The sequence below is a fragment of the Lissotriton helveticus genome, chromosome 6 (genome assembly GCF_964261635.1).
Source record: "Lissotriton helveticus chromosome 6, aLisHel1.1, whole genome shotgun sequence".
Taxonomy (NCBI): Eukaryota; Metazoa; Chordata; class Amphibia; order Caudata; family Salamandridae; genus Lissotriton; species Lissotriton helveticus.
Window position 1 is genome coordinate 1422049714 of NC_136067.1, and position 26204 is coordinate 1422075917.

Here is a 26204-nt window from a genome sequence, read left to right on the forward strand (position 1 = left end):
GCAGGTCAATGTGATAGGCGACCTAGTCCATCCAGACCAATCAGGGTTCATGCTTAAAAGAAACACGGCCCTCAATCTGCACCGGCTACACGGAGTCCTGGGCAGGGTACCGACCAGACAATCTGGCCCCCTTTCTGATATGTTTGAGGATAGCCTAAAGGAGGGAACATTACCACGCGACCAGTCACAATTCACAAAGAAGGGAAGCCCAGAACGGAATGTACCTCTTATCGGCCTATATCGCTGCTAAATGCAGAACCCAAAATTCTAGCTAAAGTACTTGCCAACCGGCTGGTCAAGGTGATTGGCGACCTAGTCCATCCAGACCAGTCAGGGTTCATGCCTAAAAGAAACACGGCCCTCAATATGCGCCGGCTACATGGAGTCCTGGGCAGGGTACCGACGATATGAGAGGACGACGTTGTAGTCTCACTAGATGCCACCATGGCTTTCGATACACTGGTGTGGCCCTATCTTTTTGCAGTACTCGCCAAACTGGGCTTTGGGCCAAATTTTGGCCGCTGGATACGACTGTTGTACAGCGAGCCACTGGCTCAAGTAGTAGTAAATAACAGAAAGCCTGAACCCTTTGAACTCAGCCGAGGAACCAGTCAGGGATACCCCCTTTCTCCCTTACTATTTGCTCTGGCCCTTGAACCACTCACAGCGTGGATCCGTAAAGATGTAATGATCCATGGAATGCGCTGGTTGGCGGAATGGGAGGACAAGATTTCCCTGTACGTTGATATTCTCCTTTTTCTTACGTCCCCTAAGAGATCCCTAATAGCAGCTTTTGACATATTGGATACTTTTGGGAGGTACTCTGGGTTTCGAGTCAATTGGCAGAAGTCACTCCTGTACGTCCTTTGGGGAACTCCTCCACCTCTGCCCCGAAATTTCCCAATTCCAGTGGTCTCGGAAGGCTTCAAGTACCTGGGCATTTTAATATCTTTAGACCATTCGATTCGCTACGCCCACAATCTACTTCCCCCACTGCAACGGCTCAAGAGTGATATTATACATTGGAAATCCCTCCTGCTCTCATTATTGGGCAAGGCTGCTTTATTTAAAATGATGTATTTGCCCCGCTTTTTATTCGCGCTACAGAACTCAGCTGACCTTGTCCCGAACCCATACTTTAAAGACCTCGAAGGGGAGGGAGGCCGCGCATAGCGATGAAAAAACTGACACTTGGCTGGTATGATGGGGGAATTGGGTTGGCCGATATAAAAAATATTACTGGGCTTCACATCTCGCTGCTATCAACCATTGCACGTATGGACACCCTGACAACCGGGGGTTCCTGATGGATCGCTGGCTTTTACCCAAAGGGACCTTTTCGAGAGCACTATATTCAACACCAAATAAATGCCCGCTCACTGGACCCACGGCTCACACAGTTAAAATCTGGCACTCTGCTACTAAATCGATTGGCTGGCAAAACAAAATGACGATGGCCACACCTTTGTGGGACTCACAAAAACTAGGATATATGGGGGAACTCAAAAGGCTTTGATAAATGAAACTTAATAGGGATTTCCCATGTGAAAGACCTTTGGGGTGTTGGGGGAGTGAAGCCCTTTGACACTCGGCAAACTCAATATGCCCTGACGGATTCCGAATATTATTGTTACCTACAAATCAGACATTCGCTGCAAACAGCTATTCCTGAGGACTCTGCTATACCAGACACCTCCCCACTAGCGGACAGACTATTGGATGGCCACCTACCAGACATTTCCCTAACGTATCGAAAACTCATCAACAACATAGACAACCTTCTTCTAAACTTGTGAGAGAAATGGACTGAGGACGGACTAGAATTAGATAATGAAACCTGGCAAGAGGCGGTCTCCTCTCCTAAGACGGGTGCCATCCCAGCGAGACTCAGGCTGGTGCAATTAAAGATCCTCCACAGAATTTATATAACTGGTCCCCAAACGGTACACATGGGTGGGCTGACAGATGGCTCTTGTAGGAGGGGATGCACACAACTGGGCACATTCATACACATTCTATGGCACGGTGAGCAAATCCAGGAATACTGGCGCAAACTCCATTCGGTCATGAGTGAAGTGTTGGGGGTGGAACTTGGACCCGAAGCACCCAGGTGTCTCTTTAATATCTGGGAACCTACCGACCTTAACGCCGACACTACAAAATGGGTCACGCTTGGCTGCATGATTGCCGAGAGAAATATCGCACAGCTCGGGGAAGCCCCACACCCTCCCACAGTTGTAGCCTGGTAACAAGACCTAGACTGGTGTATGCTGAGAGAGAAAACAGTCTATGTGGCTCGGGGTTGTCCCAGCAAATGGTCCAAGGTTTGGGCCCCCTGGAACACATACCGGGGAGATATATGTACACCTCCCCGTGATGCAGAGGATGATGACCCTCCATCCCCTTGAATTCCAATGAATTGCATTGCTGTATTGTGTATAACCCGATTTTACTGTGAACCCAATTGATTCTGTGATTTGTACCTCCATGTCGAGACTGTTTAATAAAAAGATTTACAAAAAAAAAGTGCTTTGGCTTTTTGGTGACAACCGATTGGAATTGAGCCTCTTGGTGGAGTCAAGTGCCCTTTGGTAAGGCACATGATGTTGACTTCAGCCATAGTCATGGTCCTCTGAGTTGACTTGGTTTGAGGACAGGTTGGGAGGGTGGAGCGGACACAGTCTCACTCCTGTTCTTATGGCTTGGAGGAGCTGGAGTCAATTATCTCTGGGCTAGGCTGTTGTGCAGGCAGGTCTTGTGATTCACTGTCATCCTCCTCTTCAATGCCACTACGCAGATTCCCCTCACCGAATACGTTGGGTGTGACGTATGTTGAATGCCTTTGCATATTTATGTGCATGCAGGGGTCTCTCCATTGCCAAAGTGCTATCTTGCAGCAAAAAACTAGGCATAGGATAAGGTATACTCTATTTTTGTGGTCGGGAGAGAGTCATAGATTACACACCCTGTGAAGGTCGGTCTAGGGGTATTTCACATGCCATTAAGGGCACTTTTTGAAGGGGGTATGTTTCATCACCATTTAGGCCCCCAAAGCCGATAGAAGGAATGGAAATGAAGCCCGAGAGTCAGTGACAGCATCTTCTACTGTGGTCTCCAAAGCATAGAAGAAACTGGATACAAGTACTGCAGAAGTCTGATGATAATGGAACTAGGAGTATTACTGTAGGGGCCTAAGCAATGAACCTGGAACATGACAAGCCCAAGAGTCTCTTTGGCATGTGTCCGAACCCGAAGCCAAAAAAAAACAATCTAACAATGGAATACATGCACATTGCTGGCTAAGTGATGAGTTACAGGTTACCTTGTCAGAGTTCAACATTAGATGGCAGGGTCTGTGTATCTACAGCCACGTATGCGACAAACATTTACTTCCTGAGGATTCTGTTTGATGACAGGATACATTTTAAAAATCTATAAATCATGCAACGCGGCCAATGTATTTTCTTTCTTCAAAACCGCTCATGAATATGACTAAAACTTACAAGGAATGTTTAGAAAAAATGATTGGATAATTTTCTTTTTTTTTCTCTAGCACAAGAATTGCTAGACCAGAAAAGATAATTGAAACAAAGAAGAATCATGAAAACTGGGCATCTTTTAGTGTTTGCTGAACTGCGGCAACGTAGGGAGTAACAGTATCAATAAAGAAAATTCTGCAACTATAGAGCTGGACAGCAAACCTTCTGCCTAATTAACCAAGGAGGAATACTGAGTTGGCCGAACCAGGCACGAGAATCTAGCACAAAAGACAGCTCAAATAAAGAGAAAGAGGGTCACTCATTTCATAGTCCAAGGACGAAGTGACCTGCAGCTATCTTCACTCAATTCAGGCCCTGAAACTGGTAAGCGGGCACCACCCACATTCATATGATCTGGGACTTGAAGATGATCCCCTCCTTGACAGATACGAAGCATGTGTTATAAAATGGAGGTCTCTGGAGCAACACTTTCCAGAAAAAAGGGTTCATGTGCAGTGCTGGACCTCATACGAAGGTCTTTGTGTCAACGTCACCATTCTAAACATGTTCAGCAAACATGGTCATCTACCTGAAAATCAAGGATGAACAGGTAATAGTGACGTAATGTGATGGTGGAGAAAGGCTAGCAAATCCCTCAAATGAGGCACTATAACACAGCGATTAAACCACCTCTATGGCTGCTGACCTCTAGATACATCTGTGTGCTATCTGACATAGAGTAATAGCATGCCACAACGAAGGAAAGGACCATAAAGGAGGTCAATGTTTTGAAGAGCACTTCCGGAAAAATGCATAACTGTGAGAAAAAATGCTACCAAGCATCACCCGCTACTTATTAATCACATTTAATGTACTGAATGCAGTTGTATTTCAGTAACTAATGTTTTAAGGAAGTAATTTTTTTCAGGATTTGTTTAGTATTCAGCTGTAACTGGTAATAATTTCACAAGAAATGCAGTAATGAAGCCTGGGATGAGAGAGTGTGAAAGCACACAGAAGAGTAAATACCTCGATCATGCATCGAGTTCTTTCTTGCTGAAATCTCTGTAGAAAAGGCCCCACCAGGTGATATAAGTAGAGCAACTGGAATTCTGTCTTCACCAAGGGATTCAGCACTTCAGCAAGGAACCTGTATAACATTAGAAACAACACAAACTAAACTTGAGAAATTATACATGCAGCACATTCCTATATTAAATCCGAAGAAGGCTTTCGTTTTCTCACCAACTTCATGAATATTTAGAATAAATATATATGTATATATATATTTTTTTTACAATTACCTATGCAATGGAATGGGGTGCATAATTGCCATCAATGAAACATACAGCTGTAGCACAAGACCAGTGTAAATTGTGGAATTAGTTACTATGTTCCACTAATACCACTACCACAAGATGTATCACACACAAGATAGTCTAAGTGATGTCAAATAGTCAACACAGACCGAACAGAGCACACACACGCAACCCCCCGCTCTACCTCGCAGCCCAGCTATACCTACCAATCTGCACATATTGGAAGTGGCACAGTCTTAGATGCATGGATGGCTTAGATGCTGCATTCCTAAAGGGTAGTAATGCATGGAGGTCCTAAGTGGGTAGAGGTTGCACAGAATGATCGCTGCTAATGTTGGGCGGAATTCTACTTGAGGGAAGGTGCTTAAGCATGGAAGCACTAACATGAGAGTTGAAGATCAACGAAAGATAGCAAAAGGTGACTGGTACTATGGGAGGAGGAAAAGCATTAAAGTTGCTAATGCACCACTACTACTGACAAGGTGGGAGTCATGGAGGTTTGAGGGGTGCATTGTATATTGGAGGAGAAGGCAATGCCGGGCCCTGTTATAACAAATTGTTATTTATGTACAGAATGCCTAGCTAAGGAGCAACAGAACTCTGGAGGCCAGCAATTTGGAAGTGATCTTGATGAAGGAAGGGTATTCATGGCGTGATGCTCAGAATCTAGTCATGCAGGCCTTATTGAACAGTATGTGGTATCGGCCTTCACGCTGGCAATGGCACCAACACTAAGCAAGTGGCAGGTGGACGGACCCTGGTAATGGGGGACATCTCCTAAAGATACATGAAGGTCTACCAAAGAAGTCCCTGGGGTCAGTTATCAGTAAAGGAGGAGTATACAAGGAAGCCATAGGAGACTAGTACTGGACGAGATAACCATATACTGTGTTAGTTTTTGGGGACTTCTACCCGGAATGTCAAAAACATGGAGTTTGTAAGTACTGGGCTGGTACTGGAGGAGGGAGTGCTGGTACTGGAGGAGGGAGTGCTATGTGGCCGCTGGTTGTGGGCTGCCAGGTACCCTGTACAGGTAGACAAAATGTAATTTGAAACTGTCAATTGGCAAGTGAGGGCAAACTGAGGTTGGTAAGGGTGGGCTGATAGTTGCAACAGGAAATCAAGGAGATTGGTAGTCTGATGCAAGCACAGGGAGAAGTACTGATGCATGCAATGTGGTAACAGCAGGCTTATCCTCTGGGAAGATGCAAGGCAGTTTGACAGCACGACTGGTAGATGCTTCTGATAAACGTGGAGGATATGAGCAAAAATGGGACGACTGGGATGCAATAACTATCAAAGGAGGCTGCGCACCCTGCTCTATGCTCCTAGCCCTCTTATCCATTCTCACTTGCCACCTCTTGCCATGTTCCTTCCTTTGCACTCCTTTTTTATCTCTAGCCCAAATCCTCTCTTTTCCGGCCCTTCACTTTCACCTCTATACCCTTTTCTAGCCCCTTCTGGTTCATCACTTCTTTCTCAACATTTTATACATCTGCACCTCATTTTCAATCTCTCTTTTCTTCGACAATTCAGTTTGTCCAATTTCAAATGTACCTGGCTCATCAAATCTCATTATTAATTTGCAGTTTGGGATTTCTAATCCTGTAATTGAAATTGTAAATGTATAACCCCAAATACTAGAATACAAAGACATAAGACACTCACTTAACTTCGGACGACTCCAGATTATAGTTTGATGGCTCTGCCCCCTCACCATGTCTTTACTCTGCTTCCTCTACGTAATACACGCACCTCAGCTTTCGCCCACCTTCTCCATTACCTTTATCTCCCTCCTTATGCCTCTCTCCCTGCTTCCTCCATGCACCTTCTCTCTATCTCACTATTACCTACCCGTCATTGCTTTCTCGTCATTCCCTCTCCCTTTTAAACTTTGTCATGCCATCTGTGAGAAATTGGGGCGTAGGCTGACTGGTGTGTGAACCCTGGTCAAGCAGCAACCACAATTCTTGTCAGGGTGAGGTACAAGTCAACCCTAAATTAACCTGTGCTCAATCCTCTGGAAGCTAGGCACAGAGCAGTCATGCTTACCTTCGAGGCACTGTGTAGTGAATTTGTGCAACACTTCAAACAGTAATATAGTGAAAACACCACACAAAAAGGATCCTGCACCAAAGTAGACAGACAGAGTAAAATGTAATAAATAAACCAAGAGCAAAACGACAAAGTTCCAGTTAGTAGAGCCAGAGATTTGATTTTTAAAGAATTTAGTGCATATAGTGCCAAAAAGTATAAAGTGCTAACTTGGGATATCTGATAATGCACGACCAGGTTAAAGTCACAATTTCAGGCTGACAGCAATTGAGCACATGTCGACCACAGCCACCAGGTTGGGCGCGCTGGAGTTGACCGTCTCAAGTTCTTGCCAAGAGTCCCATTGGCACTGAAGAGTGCCAAGGAGGATCACTGACTGCATTGCTGGAGGCTGTTGGCATAGCACAAAGAGTCATCCTGCATCGCGGGCAGGCGTTGCTGTAGCTCTGCGTTGGTAGTCCTCGCGAGTGATTGATGCTAGAGCACGAAGAGTTGGGCTGACAGAGCTTTGTGCTGAATCGCGGGGTGAGTGGTGAGGTTTGGATGCAAACTGGGCTGTTCGTGGTTACAAAGGGTCCAAAAGCTTGATTTCAGCTCACTAAGCCACACCAAGTTACCAGGACCTGAATGGCACCAGTTGGGGATCAGGAACTCGCTGCAGCTGGGTCCAGGGGTTGGTGCAGGACCTAGAGGATTTTTTTTTTGTCCCCAGTCAGGAGGCCTGCAGACTAGTCACGCTGGGAGCCATGGATTAAAGATGAAGTTGCATTTCCAGGTCTTCCTCCCAAGACAAGAGGACAGCAGTTCCTTCAGAGCAGCAGTTTAGCAGAGTGGCAGTCCTTTCAGCAGCACAGCAGTCATTCTTGCTGGCAGAGTATTCACAGGCCCAGAAGTGTACTGAAGAGTTGGTGTATGAGGTCCAGTATTTATACCCGGTTGTGCCTTTGAAGTAGGGGAGAAGCTTCTAGGGGTTTCCCTTTTAAGTCTGCAGGCATTATGCCTTCTCTGTCCTCGCTCCAGACTAAACTACAGGGGGTATGCAGCCCTTTGTGTGGAGGCAGGACACAGTCTATTCAAGTTTAAGTGGGGCTGTGGCCAGCACCTCCGTCACATCCTGCCAGTGATGGCCAATCCAGGCATACCTAAGCTCCCCTATTGGTGTGGCTGACAAGGCAACGGCCAACTGCCAGCTACCCCCAGTCATGTGATCCAGGTACAGGCTACAGGCATTAAGGGGCTAAGACAGGAAAATGGCAACTTTCTAAATGTGGCATTATCAAAATTGAAATTTAAAATCCGACTTCACCATAAGTTAGGATTTTAAATTAGCTATTCCAGAGACACCAAACATGAACTGGGTACCTATTCCCATTTGGAAATTAAACTTATTTAATGTAGTAAGATAATTCCAATGTTATTCTATGGGAGAGGTAGTCCTTGCAGTAGTGAAAAACAAATGTAAAAGTTTTTCACTACCACAACATATAAAACTCCTAGGAAGTCCAACTTTTTAAAAATTCTACAGGCTGCCCCCTGAGCTGTTCAGGGCCTTATCTAGGTGTGAGTTATATGTATTAAAAAGCAAGGTTTGGGCCAGGCAAAAAATGTATTATGCCAGGTCGAAATGGCAGTTTAAAACTGCCCACACAAGTGCAATGGCAAATCTGGGCCAATTTTAAAAGTGCTACTTAAGTTGATGTTACAATCAGTGCTGCAGGCCCACTAGTAGGATTTAATTTACATGCCTTGTATACATGTAGCCCCACTTTACCAGGGACTTACAAGTAAATTAAATAAATATGACAGCTGGGTGTAAGCAAAACTACCATGTTTTAAGGAAAAAGCACAACTACTCTAGCACTGGGTAGGAGTGGTAAAGTGCACAGAGTCCTAAGGCCAGGAAAAATTAACTAAACAAAAAGTGGAGGGTAAAGGCAAAATGTTTGGGGGTGAACCTGCAGAGACGGCCAGGTCCAAAACCATCCAAATCCGTTCTTTAGAGATCTCGAGTTGTTCGATTTCAGGTTTAAGTAGCTTATCCATCTCATACTTTTAGGTTTGAATTTATAGCCGAAAATGAAAGTGCTACAAATTCTAAAACAGACAAGCACTGGCAAAGCCAACTGGTCTCACCTATGTGAGATCTATTGGCTTCGTTAATTTGTTTTCAGCCAGGATGCATGTCTAGTGATTTAGTTCCTCTCTTATTTCAAATTTTACCTATCTTGCCTTCCTCAAACATTAGCTATTTAATCGTGTTTCTTTCTGTGGGTTTTTTCCATGCATACGTTGAACCATGCCAGGTGTTTCTGAGGGGCTTTGATTAAGAGCTCTGATTCTGGAGCCAAAGCAAAGAGCCCATCAGAAGATTGGCCTCTCTGCAGAGCACACATGTCTTATCTTTAGGAACTATTGGTGTCGCCAATGGTTTTTAGAGCTGCTGTGTAGCATTACTAAAGAGGAACCTAAAACAAAAAGTGTCATAGCGCAGCCACAGTGGCTGTGTCATTATGTAGCTACATGCACCACAATTGTATGTGCCAACAAAAAGTCCAGGGTAGCTTTTCTTTTTATTTACTGACCCAAACTGTATTGGCAAAAATACCCACCCCCATCATGCCCCCTCTGACCTCCACAGCTGCCTCTCGGAAGTCCACCGATGGATGAATCTTTCTTCGTTAAAATTGAACGGATCAAAGACCGAGATACTACTGTTAGGTAACACGGGCCCCGCCCTCCCACCTCACCTCTGGCCCAGCTGTCTGGGCGCCCCCCCCGCACCTAAGGACGAGGTCAAAAGCCTGGGTGTTTGGATTGACAAGGACACGAGCTTCAAAACCCAGGCAAAAAAGACAGCAGGGACATGCTTCGGTCTCCTCCGAGCCTGCAGGAAGATCTTCCCTCTACTCCCGGCCACTGCAAGGAAGCTCCTTATACAGGGCCTTATCCTGGCGAGATTAGACTACTGCAACGCCATCTATCTGGGAGCTCCTGAAGCTACCCTGAACGCGCTGCAGAAAGTTCAAAACGCCGCTGCCCGCCTACTCACGGGCACTCCTACAAGATCCTCTGCTAAGCCAGCCCTCAGGTCTCTGCATTGGCTGCCAGTCAGAGAAAGAATTATCTTCAAGGCCCTCTGCCTGGCCCACAAGACCCTCAATAACAACGGTCCCCCCTTCTTAAAGAACTCCTAATCCCCTACAAAGCGAAAAGAGACCTCCGGTCCAACGGGGAAAATCTCATCTCAGTACCCAGAGTCAAAAAAGCCAAAACCGGTGGCCGTCGTTTTTCAGTCCACACGGCCAAACACTGGAACTGCTTACCACGTAGTCTGAGGACAGAATCAAACCATCTCCAGTTCAGGAAATCCTTAAAGACCCTCCTTTTCCCGCAACCATAAACCCCAGTCAGGCGGCTGAAGCCCCAGGAGAAACAGGCCAGCGCTGGGATGCTCACCGAGTTACTACGCGCTTTATAAAACCATTAAATAAATAAATAAATAAATAAAAAATAGAAAAAGGTGGTGCTAAAGTGTTTTTAAAAAGAAATGTAGGTGGATGGATGCAACAAGGAGAGCAGGTATGGAAGCAACACACATGGCGCTGGTGGGGAAAGGATCAAGGAGAACAAGGTTGGAAAAAACATGAAGCAAGGTGGGAGAAGTACACAACAAGGAGGACAACCTGCAGTGCGAAGGAACAGAAACACAGGCACAGAAGAGAAAACTCAACATGTAGAGGAGTGGGTAGGGTAGTGGTTAGGGTAGGTTGGTGGTGTTTAGGCTATGGTGGTGGTGGCAGTAGTAGAGGTATGGTGGTAGTGGTTAAGGTAGGGTGGTGGATAGCATGATGAGGGGATGGTGGTGGTTGGGAGATCATGGTTAGGGCTGTGGGGGTAGGGCGAAGGTAGTTGTTAAGGTAGTGTGGGAGTGTTTAGGGTTTGGTGGTGGTTAGGGTACGGTGGTGGAGATTAAGGTAAAGTAGTGGTGGTTAAGGTGGCATGGTGGTTAGGGTGGTGGTGGTAGGCTGGTTAAGGTTGTTATGGTGGTGGTAGCTAGGCAGATGGTAATAATTAGGGTGACAGTTGTGAGGATGTTGTTCGGTTAGTGGTTTGGGTGGTGGTGGTTGGCATGGTGGTAGTTATGCTGAGAGTGGAAACGGTGGTTGTGGTAAAGGTGATAGTGGTTAGGCTAAGGGTGATGAAGGTGGTGGTTAGGTTTGTGGTGAAGGTGGTGGTAGGGTAGTTAAGGTGGTGGTCATCAGGGCGGTAACAGGGTGGTGGTGGTAGGGTGCTAATAGTTAGGGTGGTGATGGTTGTGGTTAAACTGGTGGCGAAGGTTAGGAGATGGAAGACAGTGTGGTGGTGGGTAGGACATGGTGGTGGTTAAGGGGGTGCTGGTGGTTAGGGTGTGGTGGTTAGTTGTAGGATGATGCTGTGGTTAGGGCAGGTGGGGTTGTGGTTACAGTGACAGTGGTTAGGGTGGAGTGGGCAACTAGTTGTAGGGTGGTGGTTAGGGTGAATGTTTAGGGTAGAGGGGTAGTTAGCAGTTGGGTGGTGGTGATGATGATGGTTAGGGTGGCTTTGGTGATCGTTAGAGTAGTGGCTAAGGTGATAGTGTTAAGGTGGTTAGAGTGGGGGTGATTAGGTTAGTGGTAGGAGTTATGGTGGTGGAAGGATGGTGATGGTAGAGTAGTGTGTGGAATGGAAGGGTGGTGTGGGGTGGTGGCGGTAGGGCTGTAGTGGTATAGTGATGTACACATACTGACTCAGTAAGGAGGACGGGTGAACATGCACCAATAAGGAAGATGGAGAAGAAGGAAAAAAAAAGTTCCTCAGTCCCATCGCGAGCAGCGGAAGGACACTAATAAAAAATATGCAATCTATGCTCTATGTTTCACGGAAGAGAGAAATTAATAAAGAGAAAGTGAAACTGGATTCGCGGACCAGCAAGTAAGAGTGACAATAAAGCCAACAGAAGATAAGAAATGGGGTGGCTTCAAGTCCTATTTAGTAAGCAAAATGCATCCCAAGTTAAAGCGCAGGACCTAAACATGCATACTGCAGAGTTAATTGTTGCAGAATCTGTAAATGGTATGTTGCATCAGTAGACTCATGGAACTGATGATATACAATCAGAGTTTAGTAAACAGGATTTAAGGACGGCCGACTCAGCAGTAAAACCCATTACCAAACCATCACTAAAAGTTATTTACTGAACTTGAGCCAATATCATTGTGCTCTTTGAACATTCACAGCAGAGGCCAGATGAAACAGTTAGCAATTATGTCACTACTTAATGTAAACTTAAGACACACCTGAAAGAATTTGCCAAATGTTATACTCATTGCTAAGTTTCCCTACTACAGCAATTCCTGGAGAGTGGCTTTAAGAAACTCCAGGAAAAGTGTTTGGCTTGAGGCAACAGTGGCAAATCAAGATCCTACAAGCAAACAGCAGAAAAGATCTCATTGCTGCACTGAATGACGACCAACTCTGTGGCATTGACCCTTCCCAATCTAATCTTTCTGTAAGTACTAAAATGTGGTAATTGTGAAGTAAAAGACACAAAGCACTATCCATTAATTCTATAAAACATGGTCACCAAGCTCACTTTAGCTAAGTTTGACATCAAACTAATTCCTGGGAGGAATTAAGGACTCAAACCACCCTACCACAATAGCATAGGTTAGCTTCGAGTTGCTTCAAAGGGGAAATGTCAATGATGTAAAGAGATAAACAGATTAACAGAATTCTACATACTTTGGAATGAGGGAGAGCTGTCCAATGCTTGAATGATGCCATACGGCGTGAGCCAATGCCAGAGTGTAGCTACAGCTCATCTCTGAATATGCCTGGTGGCAAGCTGTAAAGTCGAACAGCTGAAATGGATATCCGACCCATTCAGTCTCCGACGTCAGGCTGGGGCTGTTGATGACACTCACAATCCGTTCATGTAGAACTATCCAGTAAGGCTCCTACAGGGAAAAAACACAGGAAAGATGGGAATTGTCATAACATCTTCAATTGTAAATCTATGCAACCGCAATATGTCCATGCATGTCTTTACACTCATTTTACATTATTTTTCATTCAGCTAAAATAAGACCATCACAAAACATATGTATTTTTGCCTTTGTACATTTTCCCTAATTAATGGTCCAAATGTTAAAAAAACACACACTGGTTTGTGAAAAACGTTGCATGAATTGATTCGTGGTATTCATATTGTACAACAAAATTGATTAAATCACTCTGGTGGTGCTAGCAGTTGAACATGAACACAATAAGATTAGAGAGCTACAAAAGTGGAGTTTTGAGTTCCCTCCTAATTGTGAGACTGTTCTTTTTAGTCTGTGTGGAGTTGAGAGCTGGGGCGCAGGAGCTTGGTGCAGTTGCACCTCAAGAAGCCCAGGGCCCGCTATGTTCCAATTAAGGCTATATTTTCCTATGCAAGTGTATGGCAGGACAGCACATTCCATTGCTTTTATTTGGGCCCATGGCACAGCTTTCACTTTTTAACATTAAAGGGACCGATTAGACAGATCGGCCATGTTGAGTCCCATAGGTTGATGCATATTTGACCAATGTAATCAGAGCCTCTCTCTGGTCACAATTGTGCACCTAATACACAGTGCTTAGAAGACAAGCACGTATTCCAACCTGGGTCCAGGTACACTTTAGCAAAGTTTAAGGTAAAGCCTCCCAAAGTATTTGCCAGAGCACTGTCCTGCTACTGTATTCTTGATCACCCAAAGCAGGGATTATCTAAATTTGGTGAGCGCTGGATAACGCCCACTGGCATAACTGAACCATGCCGGTTTATAGTATTCATTGACAATAAATAATCCATAACCAGGATAAAAAGAGCAGGATGCAGCAGAACACACTGGTGATGAGGATTTGAGCCAACAACTTATTATTTTGGAGGGTTCTTGGTTCATTACACCATCTAGGATAAAATAAAAAAAGGAGTTTTGTTCTGGCACGTTGTTTTAGTATAAGAATCAGATAGCCCTCTGAAACCAGCAACAATGGGAATGTTAACTTTTTCTGTCAGGAAAGCCGATGACTTTTTCCAAATTGTTTGTAGAAAATGCTAAGAGACAGAATGAAATGTGAGTGACAGGATGAAACTTATTTCTGTAGCTCCACTAAGAAAATTAGTATTGATTTTATTTAGTTATCTATATGTTTATATTACAAGATGTTATGGAGTGTATTTAATTAACTCCTCTTTTCTGACTGACTTTTTATAATAACTTTTAAATAAACATGACAGTTGAAGTGGATTTCTTTTCGTTTCAGTTTAGAGTTCTCTATGAACGTCAGCTACAAGATATTACGGTGGAAACAAATTGAAACTGCATATTTGCACTTTCCTATAAAAATAACAAAGAAAAAAGTATCAATTAATCCCATTGGGATAGAAAGTCGCTAAGTGAAGTATTTGTCCTGTAACGTAGCCTGTGCCTTACAGCAGTTAAACTACTGAATGCTGGTGGACTTCCACGAATTAACAGCTTAAAAGCAAAATTCATCCTAAATGCCTTACCTTCCGCAAGACGTGACTTCATAAACATTTTGAAACGGCACAGGACAAATGGCACCCCTACAGATATTATGGCTGGTGGACATATTTCCCCTTTCAGACCCTCCAGATTACTGCTTTAGAAGGTTAAAAATGCGCACACAAAAAAACTCACACCTACTTGCAAGTCCTCATAGACAGTCCTCCACTACCTCCCAAATAGCGATTTATGCTTTTAATTCATGTTCTTGCCTCGTAAATTGCGTAGTACTGTAGATATAGCAGTGTGACATTTGGATTTGTTGTCCCACAGAGAGGAACACTTCATGCTGGCCTACAAGTGATACATTCTTTTTTACCATGGAAAGAAAAACAAACAGCAACTGATGCATAAATAGAAACCAGCTCAGGTATTTATAGAATTCTGGAATGTTACTCCGAAGGCATAAACGTTCGAGCCCTATAGTCAAAATGTTTTACCTATGCATTTCCATCCCGTTCTATACTGTTAAAAATTAGTTACAGATTTTTTTTTCCAAACAGAAGACGTTTTACTCTGATTCTGATGCAATGAAGAACAAATTGAATTGGATGAGACACCCCCGACTACTCACAAAGCCTGGGCGTATCCAACAAGGCCAAGATGATGGACACGTTTCTCTAACGCTCTGGGACTCCTCCTCTTACACCCGTTGCCCCAGGAGCCAGGATGGGTCTGCCCGGAGATGTATAGTGAGATCTGCATGCAGATGGGAGGGAGGAGTTGCACCTGGGACCTGAATAGGGCTGGGCCTCCCCTCCACAATGCTGGCTCCACCCCCTGTGGTGCGTCTGATGTCCTTGGCTGTCCTGTGAATAGAGGAGAGGGGCTGAGCAAAACAAAGTGCTCCTGAACCAGTGGTAACTGGTTCTCTCCTAGTCCTGTGCTGTGTCACAAAAGGATTTTACTGTATAAATAAGGGGCTGTGACCCCATGAAGATGTTCTTGTTCTTTGACTTGAAACTACCAGGGGCGTGCTGCTGCTGGGGCCCAGGGAGAGGCTTGCCTCCCTGGGCCCTGCCCTGCCCCCAAATGCCGGATGGACTTCTTGGACCTGTTACTTTACTTTGCCTTTGCCAAGGCTTGGTACAGCCTGAGAGCCTAGGGGCTGAGCAACAAGGCGCTGCAGCCCTGGCTGAGGGAATCCCCCTCGTAGGGATTTCCCCCCTGCTCTTGAGCCTTGCGGGTGCCCACCCTGCCTGGCTGCTGAGTATTTATCTTTGGCGGGAGCCTACCCCGCTAATTTCATTATTCCTAATGCGGGTGCCCACCTCGCATGATTGCCGCTTAATTGACTATTGATTTAAGCAGGTGCCCACCCTGCGTATGCGCTACCTTTTTATTTCTATATGCCGGTGCCCACCCCGCTCCTTTGAGTCCTAACGGGTGCCCACCCCGCAGGCTAACTTTATTTTTTATTACCGAGGGAGCCTAACCCTTCTTTCTCGCCGCCGACCGCCGCTGCAGTCCCGCCGCGGCCGCCCCGGAAGTCAGGCAAGTCTGCCTGTGACGTGGGCGAGGCCGCGGCAGGACCGGAATAAGGAGGAAGCAGCCTGGAGCCTCGCAGGCTCCACACTTAGTCCCGGTCCCGAGATGGGGGACCGGGTGAAGCAGGTGAGGCGGGGCTCCCATGAGTAGGGAGAGCCCGCGTGCCGCCGCACCGAAGAGGAGAGAGCTGCCCAGAAGAGCCGGTGAGTAAAGCCGGCTGGGGGGAGTTGAGTCAAGGCACCCTGCCGGTGCCTCTCTCCAGAGCAGCCCCGCTTTGCAGAGGGCTGCTATGACGCTTTGCCTCATTGTTTACTCGGGCCCAGAGGGGCTCATGCTTTATTGTTTAGGGAGGTAGTGTCGGGGCATATTGTCAGTGCCCACCCCTGGTGCCAATACCACTGTTGTTGGCTCCATTATTCCTAGAGCGTGAGGGCTCAAACGAAGCCCCAGTTGTTTCCAGAGCCGAAAGGGCCCCATCGTTAGGCTTAATTCCTCTACAGAGCCCTGTGTGGCTCCTGCTTGGGACATATGTAATTTAGAGCCCGTGCTGGCTCTACCCGGTTTAATTTTAGAGCCAGATGGCTCCAACCTTGGGCGCAATTTGTTTAAAGGGCCTCTTGAGAGCCCATGCCGCAATTTCCCTACTTCCCAGCTGCCCAGCAAGTAGTGGGCAGCTGCACCGTTTAGGCGCAATTCTAAAGAGAGTCCCTGAGAGGGACAGAAGTGGCACAGAGGTGCCAGGCCTTCCACAGCTGCGCAGCACTTAGTGCCAGCTGCATCGTTTAGGCCCCCAGGTTGTGGTTCTCAGCTGCCCAGCAAGTAGTGGGCAGCTGCAACATTTAGGTTTTGCGCAGTGGCGCACCCTTGGCCTTTGCTGCCTAGGCAGCAGCCCTGACTTTGTGGACGTAGGGCATTTGAGCCCCCATTTGAGATGGCCAGTTGGATTATTACATTTATAGGGGGCCAGGCCCTAATGTGATTTATGTGCTAATGTGATTTTGGTGCTAGGAAATGTATTGTGTATAGTATGTTTTACGCACTCCCTATGTGATACTTTTAAATATGGTTTATGATTATGAGGTTGTTTTACCTATTTTGGTTTGGGTTAGTGAGATTACACTTCACTGTGTGATTTACGCCCCTAGTGTGATTTATACTTAGGTGGTTAGGGTCTAATGTATTTAGACTTGTGGGATACTGTGCATAATGTAGTTTATGTTTCAGACTGATGCAAAGTACAGGGATTACCAGTGTTTACTGGTTGTACGTTTTATGATCTATTTTACTTTTACCAAGTTATCTATTTTACTCTTACCAAGTTCACCTTGTGATGGTTCTGACAGTGGTCCATGTGGCCCTGTCAGGTGTACATAATCCCTTGTAAATATTGCCCAGTGCCAGTGATTACTATTCTAATGTGTTTTGAGAATACAAAGACTATTTTTGATATAACCTTGTGTGGAGTTCCTTTTGTAGTGTGCCTGGGATGTTGTTGCGGTTGTGTGCGTGCGCAAATGCTTTACACATGGCCTCCGGGATAAGCCGGACTGCTCGTGCCAAGCTACCAAGGGGGTGAGCAGGGGTAATCTTTGACGTGTAACACCCTTGCCCTGACTAGAGTGGTGGTCTCTGCCTGGCTTTGGCACAAGCCTTAGCCAACCAGAGATCCCATTTCTAACAAGGAGCATGGACTAAGACTGCTGTGGCGACAGGGTGCTGTGGCTGTCCCCACGGGCCGACAGCACCATTAATGCTCAGCTGTACACCGGGCAGCTGTGAAAGGTCATTGTGAAGCGGCTTCTGGAGACATTGACTGAGCCCGATGGGTGCCCTGCAACAATCCGACTGGCTGCTTGTGCTGGTGCCCTGGGGGCGGTCTTCACAGGTGTAACACTACCTATGGGGCCTCCCATCTGTGGAATTGGTGGCCCATGATCCACCGTGACCCCAGGCACCCCAAGCCTACTTAGCCTGGAACTGAGGATGGCTGCTATGGGGTAGACACCCCCTTGCAGTAAGGCACATTTATAGCCCCTAAACATCTGCTATGCTGCTGCAGGGCACTGCAGGAGCAGCCATCTGACCCCCTTGTAGCTTGGCTAGAACGGTCTCAAGGGCCTTCAAAAGGTTTGCAGAGCGGTACGCTGTGGGAGTGAGTGGCCTAACTCAAACCTGGAGACTTGCTCATAGACTAATTTGCCCTCCAAGATCGGTGGCACCCGAACATTCCAGCTGCTCATACTACCGCCTTCTTCTCCCATCCGCCATACCGGTTTGATACCTCCCCCACCCTACGGACTATATCTGTTTGATTGCGGCCCCACATTACATGTATAAATTGCATTCCACTGGCTCGCTTGACGAGATGTGTATTTTGTCGCTCTGCCTACCATGAGGAGAGATGAAGGAGCCAGTGCGCGCACCCAGGCTAAGAAGGATCGGTACACAATACAGACCTCCACTGGGGTTGGAGCGCCAGCAGAAGAACTGCATCTACAGCAGCAGCCTATGACTTGGGGACCATACTGCAGGCCAGCCAATCTTCGTGTGAATGTGGGTAACAGAGTATCGGAGGTAGAAGGCCGAGTCTCTACTCTAGAAGATGAGATTACTACTCTTAAGCGAACAGTTGCTAAACTCCTCTACACCACCGCTACCCTTGAAAAACACATGGAAGAGGTAGAAAACAGATTCAGGAGGAATAACCTGCGTCTCATCAGGTTTCCTGAAAACGTCTAAGCCCCCCACCTGGAGCGTTTCTTGGAGGCCTGGCTGGATTCCTGGGTGTCCAAGGGAAAGTGGTCACCAGGATTTACAACTGAAAGGCTGCACCGCTCGCCGGCTCAGCGCCCCCCTTTGGGAGCCCCTACCCACCCTCTGATAGCTCGTGTTTTGATCTATAGAGATAGGGACACAATTCTATGAGCTGCCCGCCAAGCTAGTGCACTGGCTATTGAATCCACCCGCTTCATGATCTTTCCTGACTGTACCAGGCGGTCTAGCAGCGTCGGAGTTCCTTCGAGAAGGTCAAACAGAAGCTTAGGGTCCTAAATATACAATACATATTCGTATTTCCTGCCAAGCTCATATAGTGATCCATGATTCTGTAACACACTTCTTGGAGACTCCCGAAGCAGCCTGAGATTGGGTCAGTGCGGTGTTGACCTTCTGCCACCAGTTACCAGCAAAAAGCCTTCCACCAGCTCAAGTGCTACCGGCCCCCTCGCACTGGGTCACGACGGAACATGCGGTCGCAGAAGAACAGGAGGCATACCCAGAGATCATTGGTTTCCCCGGATCCAGATAATGCATGATCCCACAGCACAATTATCCACCTGGAACCCAAGAGGGATGCATTCTGGGCCTCGGCTAGCACCAAAAGACAACCTTGAAGCATCAATATGGAGTGTAGGCCATACCTGTGCTGTCTGCCAGTGATGAGCTGGCCAGGTCCACTTCAGTGCTGAACTTGCATACATGCCCCACAATATCCTGAATCGGAGGAGTACCCATGCTGTGAATTTACCTGTATGGTTTTGATGGTTTGTGTTTTTGGGGGTTACAGGGCGACAGAGGCTTGAGTTGGGGAAGTGTGGGAGTTGGGGGGAGAGTTGTTTGTTTTTGTTTGTAGATGTTTTTTCATTTTTGTCCATCCTTCAGTACCATGCACTGTGATACACACTCATATCCTCTGACTACTGAATGTTGCACACATCCATGATCAGGTTCCTCCTCCCGTTTCCCAATCCCAAATTTCTGTTTGGCGTGGATCCATAGCCTGACCACCGATGCCCTAATGGTACATTTTAAGATTATGTTGTGGAACGTCAACTGCCTATTAGGCCACATTAAGTGGTCCATGGTCCTTTGCCTTGCCAAAAGATTTATGCCTGAGGTGTTGATGCAGCAGGAGACCCACCAGTTGGGCACACAATGCCATCTTCTGAAACACTATGGGTATGACCGCGTATACCACTCGGGATCCGCGCAAGGGTCTTGGGGTGTGGCGCTTCTTCCATAAATCACTGCCGTTGGTGGTGACCTCCACTGCTGGGGATGCATAGGGCAGCTTTATGGGCATAGATGGCTTCCTCGAGGGCCAACGCTACAACTACATGAGTGCATATATACATCATCCTAGTCCCCCTCCCTGGTGTTAACGGCATGGAAGAACGCGGTGGTCGTGTTTTCGCTGGGAATTACAATAACTGGTGAAGACTTCAATGCCTACCCCAACCCTGACCTTGATGCCTCGGGCTGCCCACAGCAGGCCAACTGTCCCAGGCCAAACAGCTCCGGACTTCGATGAAATCCCTGGGGTTGTACGATGCTTGGAGAACCTGCCACTCCAGGAACTGGGAATATACCCACATGTCAGCCTCATATGGGATCCATCCCCATATAGATCTGCTCCTACTCCCCGCCACAATCTTCTACAGGACGACAGGAGTCACAATCCTTCTGCAAGGTATTTCTGACTACTCTTTCATCATGGGCCACTTTGGAGTGGCAGATCGGGTATGACACCCTCTTTGATGTCTTAATGTCTGGCACCTTCTTGACCCTGCATGCAACAGGCATATAGCGACTAAACTTTATGCTTATTTTGATCTTAACAGCAGAACAGTCTCCATACCCGGGAGCCTATGGGCGGCGGAATAAAGCTACTGTCAGGGGGCAGAGAGATATCTTAGAGGGTGGGAGTAAAACTTAGCCAGATGTCACTAGAGCACCTGATTCTGGATCTTGAAAAATAAAGTGTGCTTAGGCTGATGGAGGCCCTCCATAAGCACCTTCGAATCACCAGGGTCTCCCTAAAACAGATTTTAGTTGATGAGTCCAGGAGGCAAAAGTGGGAACCTGCTGTATTGGCTTGCTACCAGTGATAGGACTTCTAGGATAGTCCCCGAGATAGTGGAGCCTTCTGGGACCCTCCGATTAACAGCGGCAGGCATTGCTGCTGCCTTCGGGGATTACTACAGCACACTCTATGCCGGGACCGGCCCCGGCCTTTAGAGGAAGGGGACTGCCCCATTGTTAATGCCATTTCCCTACCACACCTACCAATGGCTCTCCGTTCCAAGCTGGATGCGCCTCTGCCGATCGAGGAAATTGTTGCGGCAATTACTGAATACAGTTTGATAAATGCCAGCAGTCCGTTTACCACAGGGTACTGGGGATGGTAGACATCAGGCTTTACTACTGGGTGAACCATTTAACAGTGATCAATAAATGGCTGCCCGGAGAGAAGGATGACCCTGACTACCAACTATCACTTTATTGCCTAGGACTTGATACTATTTTGGAATTGCTCTATGGTGGCACGTTCCCTAATCACTTCCTAGCCCTGACAACTATTGCGATTCAGACTTGGCAAGCGGCACTATGCTTCACAAAATGGGATGGGATGGTTAGGCAATGGACCTTTCTGAGGATGGGAAGATGGCTGCACCACACGGCCCACCTTGAAGGCTTTAGGCAATGGATCAGAATTTGCTGACTACCCTAGTGGCCAAAAGGGACATTGCCCATTAATGGAAATCATCCCAACCTCCCGCCCGGCGGACTGATGTGCCAAGATTGAATAACCAGTATATCAGGCTAGGGGGTCACTACAGAAGCACGCCAAGATTTGGGGCAGGTGAGGGGCGTGGCCAACCACCGAGAGCAATGGCCGCTTCCTAAGGCGGCTCCGTCCCAGTGCGCCCGTTTACAACTATATTCGCCATATAATGATCCGGTAGCTGGTACAATTGCATACCGGGATACCAGGAATATTCCGGGGGTTGATTGCGCTGAGTCCCGGCTGAATCTGTCTAGTAGTTCCGCAACCGACGGAACCTGGCCCGCGTGAAGCTGCCACCCGCGTCTGCGACCCGACGGAGCTACAACGCCTTTGTCTTCTGGGGCGTAGCATTGGGCTGACAAGTCACCGGGGACTAAGGAGAGTCAATTTGGACCTGGCGCTTGCTGCTGGGGGCCGACTGTGTCTGGGATCCGAGGAAACGTGAGCCCAGAGCCGCCCCGACTGCCTGCCTGCCTTAGGCCGCTGGGACTCTTGATTGCGCCTCACATCAGGTGTCGGCTGGAGGAGACTGCAATCTACTCTGCGCGGCTGGTGGGTGAATCCAGATGCCGCCCGCTGTGTCTTGATATGGGGCGGCGGCTTTTAACTGCGGTGAGTGGACTTGAATGTGGCACCGCCCGCCACTGGTGGACGGAAGCGGCCAGAGTGAAGCGACTAGCTCCATTAAACTCCCTACCCCTGGCTCTCCACACCGCCCTCACTGGCGCCAATTTAGTCCAGTGGCTACTTGAGGACTTCGGGACGGGCGCAGCCACACATGAGGAGCAGCTGGGAGTTTTGCCTTTCCTCAAGGGACCTTGGCAAGACGTTGAGAATGGTGTGGCCCTCTGGGAATCCATCCACACTGTAGTAGGAAGCTGCGGGAGGGAGGCGCTGGGCCCCGTCGACTTTGTACACTAGTGGAGGGCCAGGCTATCTGGGGGATGCGCCCGGATTGATTTGTGGGCTAGTGAAAGGAGTGCCACCCGGCCCCCTGGGAGGTGCGGCCTCATCTGCTATTGGAGAAAGTGTGATTGCGCCTTCTGGCCTGGGGTGCCACGCCGGGTCCTGACAGACATGGCTTGAGGAGTGACCTGTGCAGGCCGAACTTGCCCTTTCTTCCCTGGAGTGCGCACAGACAGAACCGGCTACACCATGGCAGGGTGGCGAAGCTCCAAAGCGGCAGTCCAGGCCAACTTGACCAAATTTGCGAGGGATGGAGGCCCCGGCGCGAGTCCAAAGAGGGGACGCACGACACAGGAGAAGATACAGTCTGGTGAGAAGCAGAAAGAACCGACACTGCAGGACATTCTTGAGGCCATTACAACCGTGCGCACGTGGTTGGAATTGCGCATTGACTGTGTGTCCTCAGAGGTATCCCTTATCCGAGCAGATATGTGCTCGATGAACTCGCGCTTAAAAGATGTTGAGATCACAACGGGTTCATTGGTCGAAACTGGAAGCGCAGTTGGACGACTACAAAGGGCGCTCTAGGTGTAACAACGTCCGCATATTGGGTGTACTGGAAAGAGCAGAAGGGCAATCAGTGGACCTGTTCATGGAGGATTTGATCATCACCCATCTCAAACCGAAAGGGCTCTCCAATTTTTTCTCTGTTGAAAGGCGCACTAAGTGCCGGGTGGCCGGCCGAAGCCCGGGGCGCCCGCAGCTCTTGTTGGCTAGGATTTTTAACTTCCGGGACAGATATGCCATTTTGCAGAGTGCCAGTTCGGGGCCACCGGTGGAATATCAAAACGGCCGTATCACCTTCTTCCCGGACTTCACCCTCAAGGTGCAGCTACAACAGTACAGCTTCCTGGATGTGAAAAAGGCGCTTTGTGAGAAAGAGTTGAAATATGCCATACTCTTCCCCGCCAAACTGAGGGTGGAGTCTGAGGGGAAGGCTTGATTTTTTACCACCCCTGAGGAGGCCTGGGACTGGTTGAACGGTTGGCGCCTGGCAGGCTGGAAAAATTGATGCCTGGAGAGCACGGATTGATCTAAGCGTCGGGGGCTCTGGCAGAGACACCCCGAGTGAGGAACAGGAGGCAGCGACAGGAGGGTCCGAATGACTGGTCTGTATGCTCCATTTTTCAAAGGTGGTGGGCTTCTATACTATCTGCGGGATATATTGGGGTATTGGCCCCCTCGGAGTTACAGACCTTGCAATTGATCTGTGACATGGTTACTTTTGGGTCTCTTTCAGAGCAGACTTATTGTGACTGTCCATGATTCCCAGATCACTTTGTAACGGTCACACAGTATTTCATGGGATCAGATTGCTGCTCCCGGGCTATCTTTCATTGGGGAAGTGTGATTACCAGTTGCTTATTGATCAGTGACGGGTGCCTGGTTGGTTGCACGCACCCACAGATTTTTGAGGGATGGGCGATAGGCACTCTGCTAGCTTGGGTGGGCGGGAGGTTTTGACACCGTCAAGCAGGGAGGCAGGGAGGGGGGCTTTGGAGAATGTTTTTTGGGTCTGTCGGGGGGTTGGGGGGGATTGTTTTCGTTTGTATTGTAGTTTATTTGTTGACTAGGCATGGCATATCTGATTGGCCTTTGGCAAAGGCGGACGCTGGTTCCACATTGTTGGTGTACGTGTTGGTGAAAAGTCCATGGTATACCAAAACGTTTTCCCCCGGGAGCCTTTCTGGGTGGTCATCTCCGGACATACATGTACCTCGGAAACGGAGTGAGGGGCGAAACGACTAGGCAAGATCTTAAGTTACTATCTTGGAATGTCAACGGATTGGGGGACAAGATTAAGAGGGGTATGGTTCTTCAATTCCTAAAGCGATACTCTCCTGATGATGTTCCTCTTCAAGAGACCCACCTGCTTGGGAAAGCATGCAAGGCATTTTCAAGATGGGTATTCCAGCTAGCGGCCCACTCAGCTTTAGGCTCTGGTTCCCTGGGTCTTGGCACACTGGTCCGGAAACCATTCCCCCTAACTGTTGATTCGGTCCGCTCAGACGCCCTGGATCGCTTTGTTGTCGTCTCTGGGTTCTGGGAGGGGCACACACTCAATCTTGTTTCGGCTTATATACCACCGGGTCAGCACACTCAGGCCTTCGCTGACCTCGGGGATCTCCTTCTTGGCTTACCAGACAGACGATTGTTGATCGGGGCGACTTTAATTCCATTGTCTCTGACTCCCTCGATCGGTGGCCCCAGAGGGACTTGCCTCCGTCCGACAAACGAATCCATAGCTTTCTGGACGCGATGGGCCTAGTGGATATTTGGAGAGCCCTGCATCCTACTGAGCTACAGTACACCTTTATTCTGGGCCTCATCGTAGCATGTCCCGCATAGACTAAATGTTGACGCTGGCACCCCAACTTCACACTGTCAGAGAAACACAACATCTGGCCAGGGGATCTCCGATCATTCACCCATGCAGTTTCGTTTAGAGAAGGGCGAGCCCACGGCTGGCCGGGTGGCACGATTAATCCTTGGTATCTCACGACCCCCTCCATCAGAGACAAGGTCTTGAGCAAGTCGGACCTTTACTTTCAGGAGTACTAAGGTCCGTCGACTCGATAAACGTACTTTGGGAGGCCTATAAGGCTGTTATACGGGGTGGTCCTGGCCCAGATCGCCGGACAGGGACAGGAGAAGGGAGCTAATATGGCAGTTTGGAGGGAGAAATTTTAGAGTAAGAACTAACGGTCCAGTTGCAGGACTCGATAGAAGTGCGCCAGAAGCTGCGCCTAAAAATAAAGGAATTCTCAGATCTAGCTACAGAGGCTGCCAAGACACACTATAGGGCCACGTTCAGCGGAATTTACGACGTAGGCGATACGGCGGTGAAACTATTGGCCTGGTGAGAGCGTCGGGACAGGGCTCAGTGCGCTGTGGTTGAGATTGAAACAGATTCACAAACCCACCTCACTGCACCACAAGATATAGCGGTCGCATTTGGCCAGTGTTATCAATTGCTATACACGTCCCACATGACGCATACAGAGGAGGAGGATTCCTATCTCCTACGCGATATTTCGATACCATTCCCTACTGAGGAGGAGTGCTCTGATCTCGACATTACAGTGGCGCAAGTTGAGAAAGCCATACACGACCTGCAAGGGGGGAAGGCATCGGGTCTAGACGGTATCCCCATAGAATTGTTCAAGCTCACAGCGGGTAAGACTGCGACCTTTCCCACCAAAATGTAGTATTGAGAAAGTAAAACAAGCATTGAAAATGCAATAGGTCTCGCAATAGAAGAGTTTGACATTTTTCGTTTTGCAAATGGATGAGTGACACCTATAGCATTTGGAATGCAACATGTTTTGTATTTACGTGACTTATATGGCAGCTCTGGTCGTTATGCTACATCTCTAGATAGTTTTATCTTTCGCAAATGTGACACCTATTGTAACACAATATGTGTTGTGAGGGTGAGTGAGGGTGAGGGGTTGAGGGTGAGGGGTTGAGGGTGGGTGAGGGTGAGGGGTTGAGGGTGAGGTGTTGAGGGTGAGGTGTTGAGGGTGAGGTGTTGAGGGTGAGTGAGGGTGAGGGGTTGAGGGTGAGTGAGGGTGAGGGGTTGAGGGTGAGTGAGGGTGAGTGAGTGTGAGGGGTTGAGGGTGAGTGAGGGTGAGGGTGAGTGAGGGTGAGGGGTTGAGGGTGAGTGAGGGTGAGGGGTTGAGGGTGGGTGAGGGTGAGGCTGAGGGGTTGAGGGTGAGTGAGGGTGAGTGAGGGTGAGTGAGGGGTTGAGGGTGAAGGGTTG

General features: G+C 48.0%; 1 protein-coding gene across 3 annotated transcripts in view; it reads right to left on the reverse strand.

Annotated features, from left to right (window-relative positions):
• The window catches only part of MED23 (mediator complex subunit 23), a 684519-nt gene that overhangs the window by 20968 nt on the left and 637347 nt on the right, over positions 1–26204 (reverse strand). For all 3 annotated transcript variants that reach the window (XM_078649215.1, XM_078649213.1, XM_078649212.1), the window contains 2 exons: positions 12614–12828; positions 4509–4629 (listed from right to left, as the gene is read on the reverse strand). In XM_078649215.1, the coding sequence (XP_078505341.1) occupies positions 4509–4629; positions 12614–12828 (336 nt within the window). The remainder of the gene's footprint in view (positions 1–4508; positions 4630–12613; positions 12829–26204) is intronic.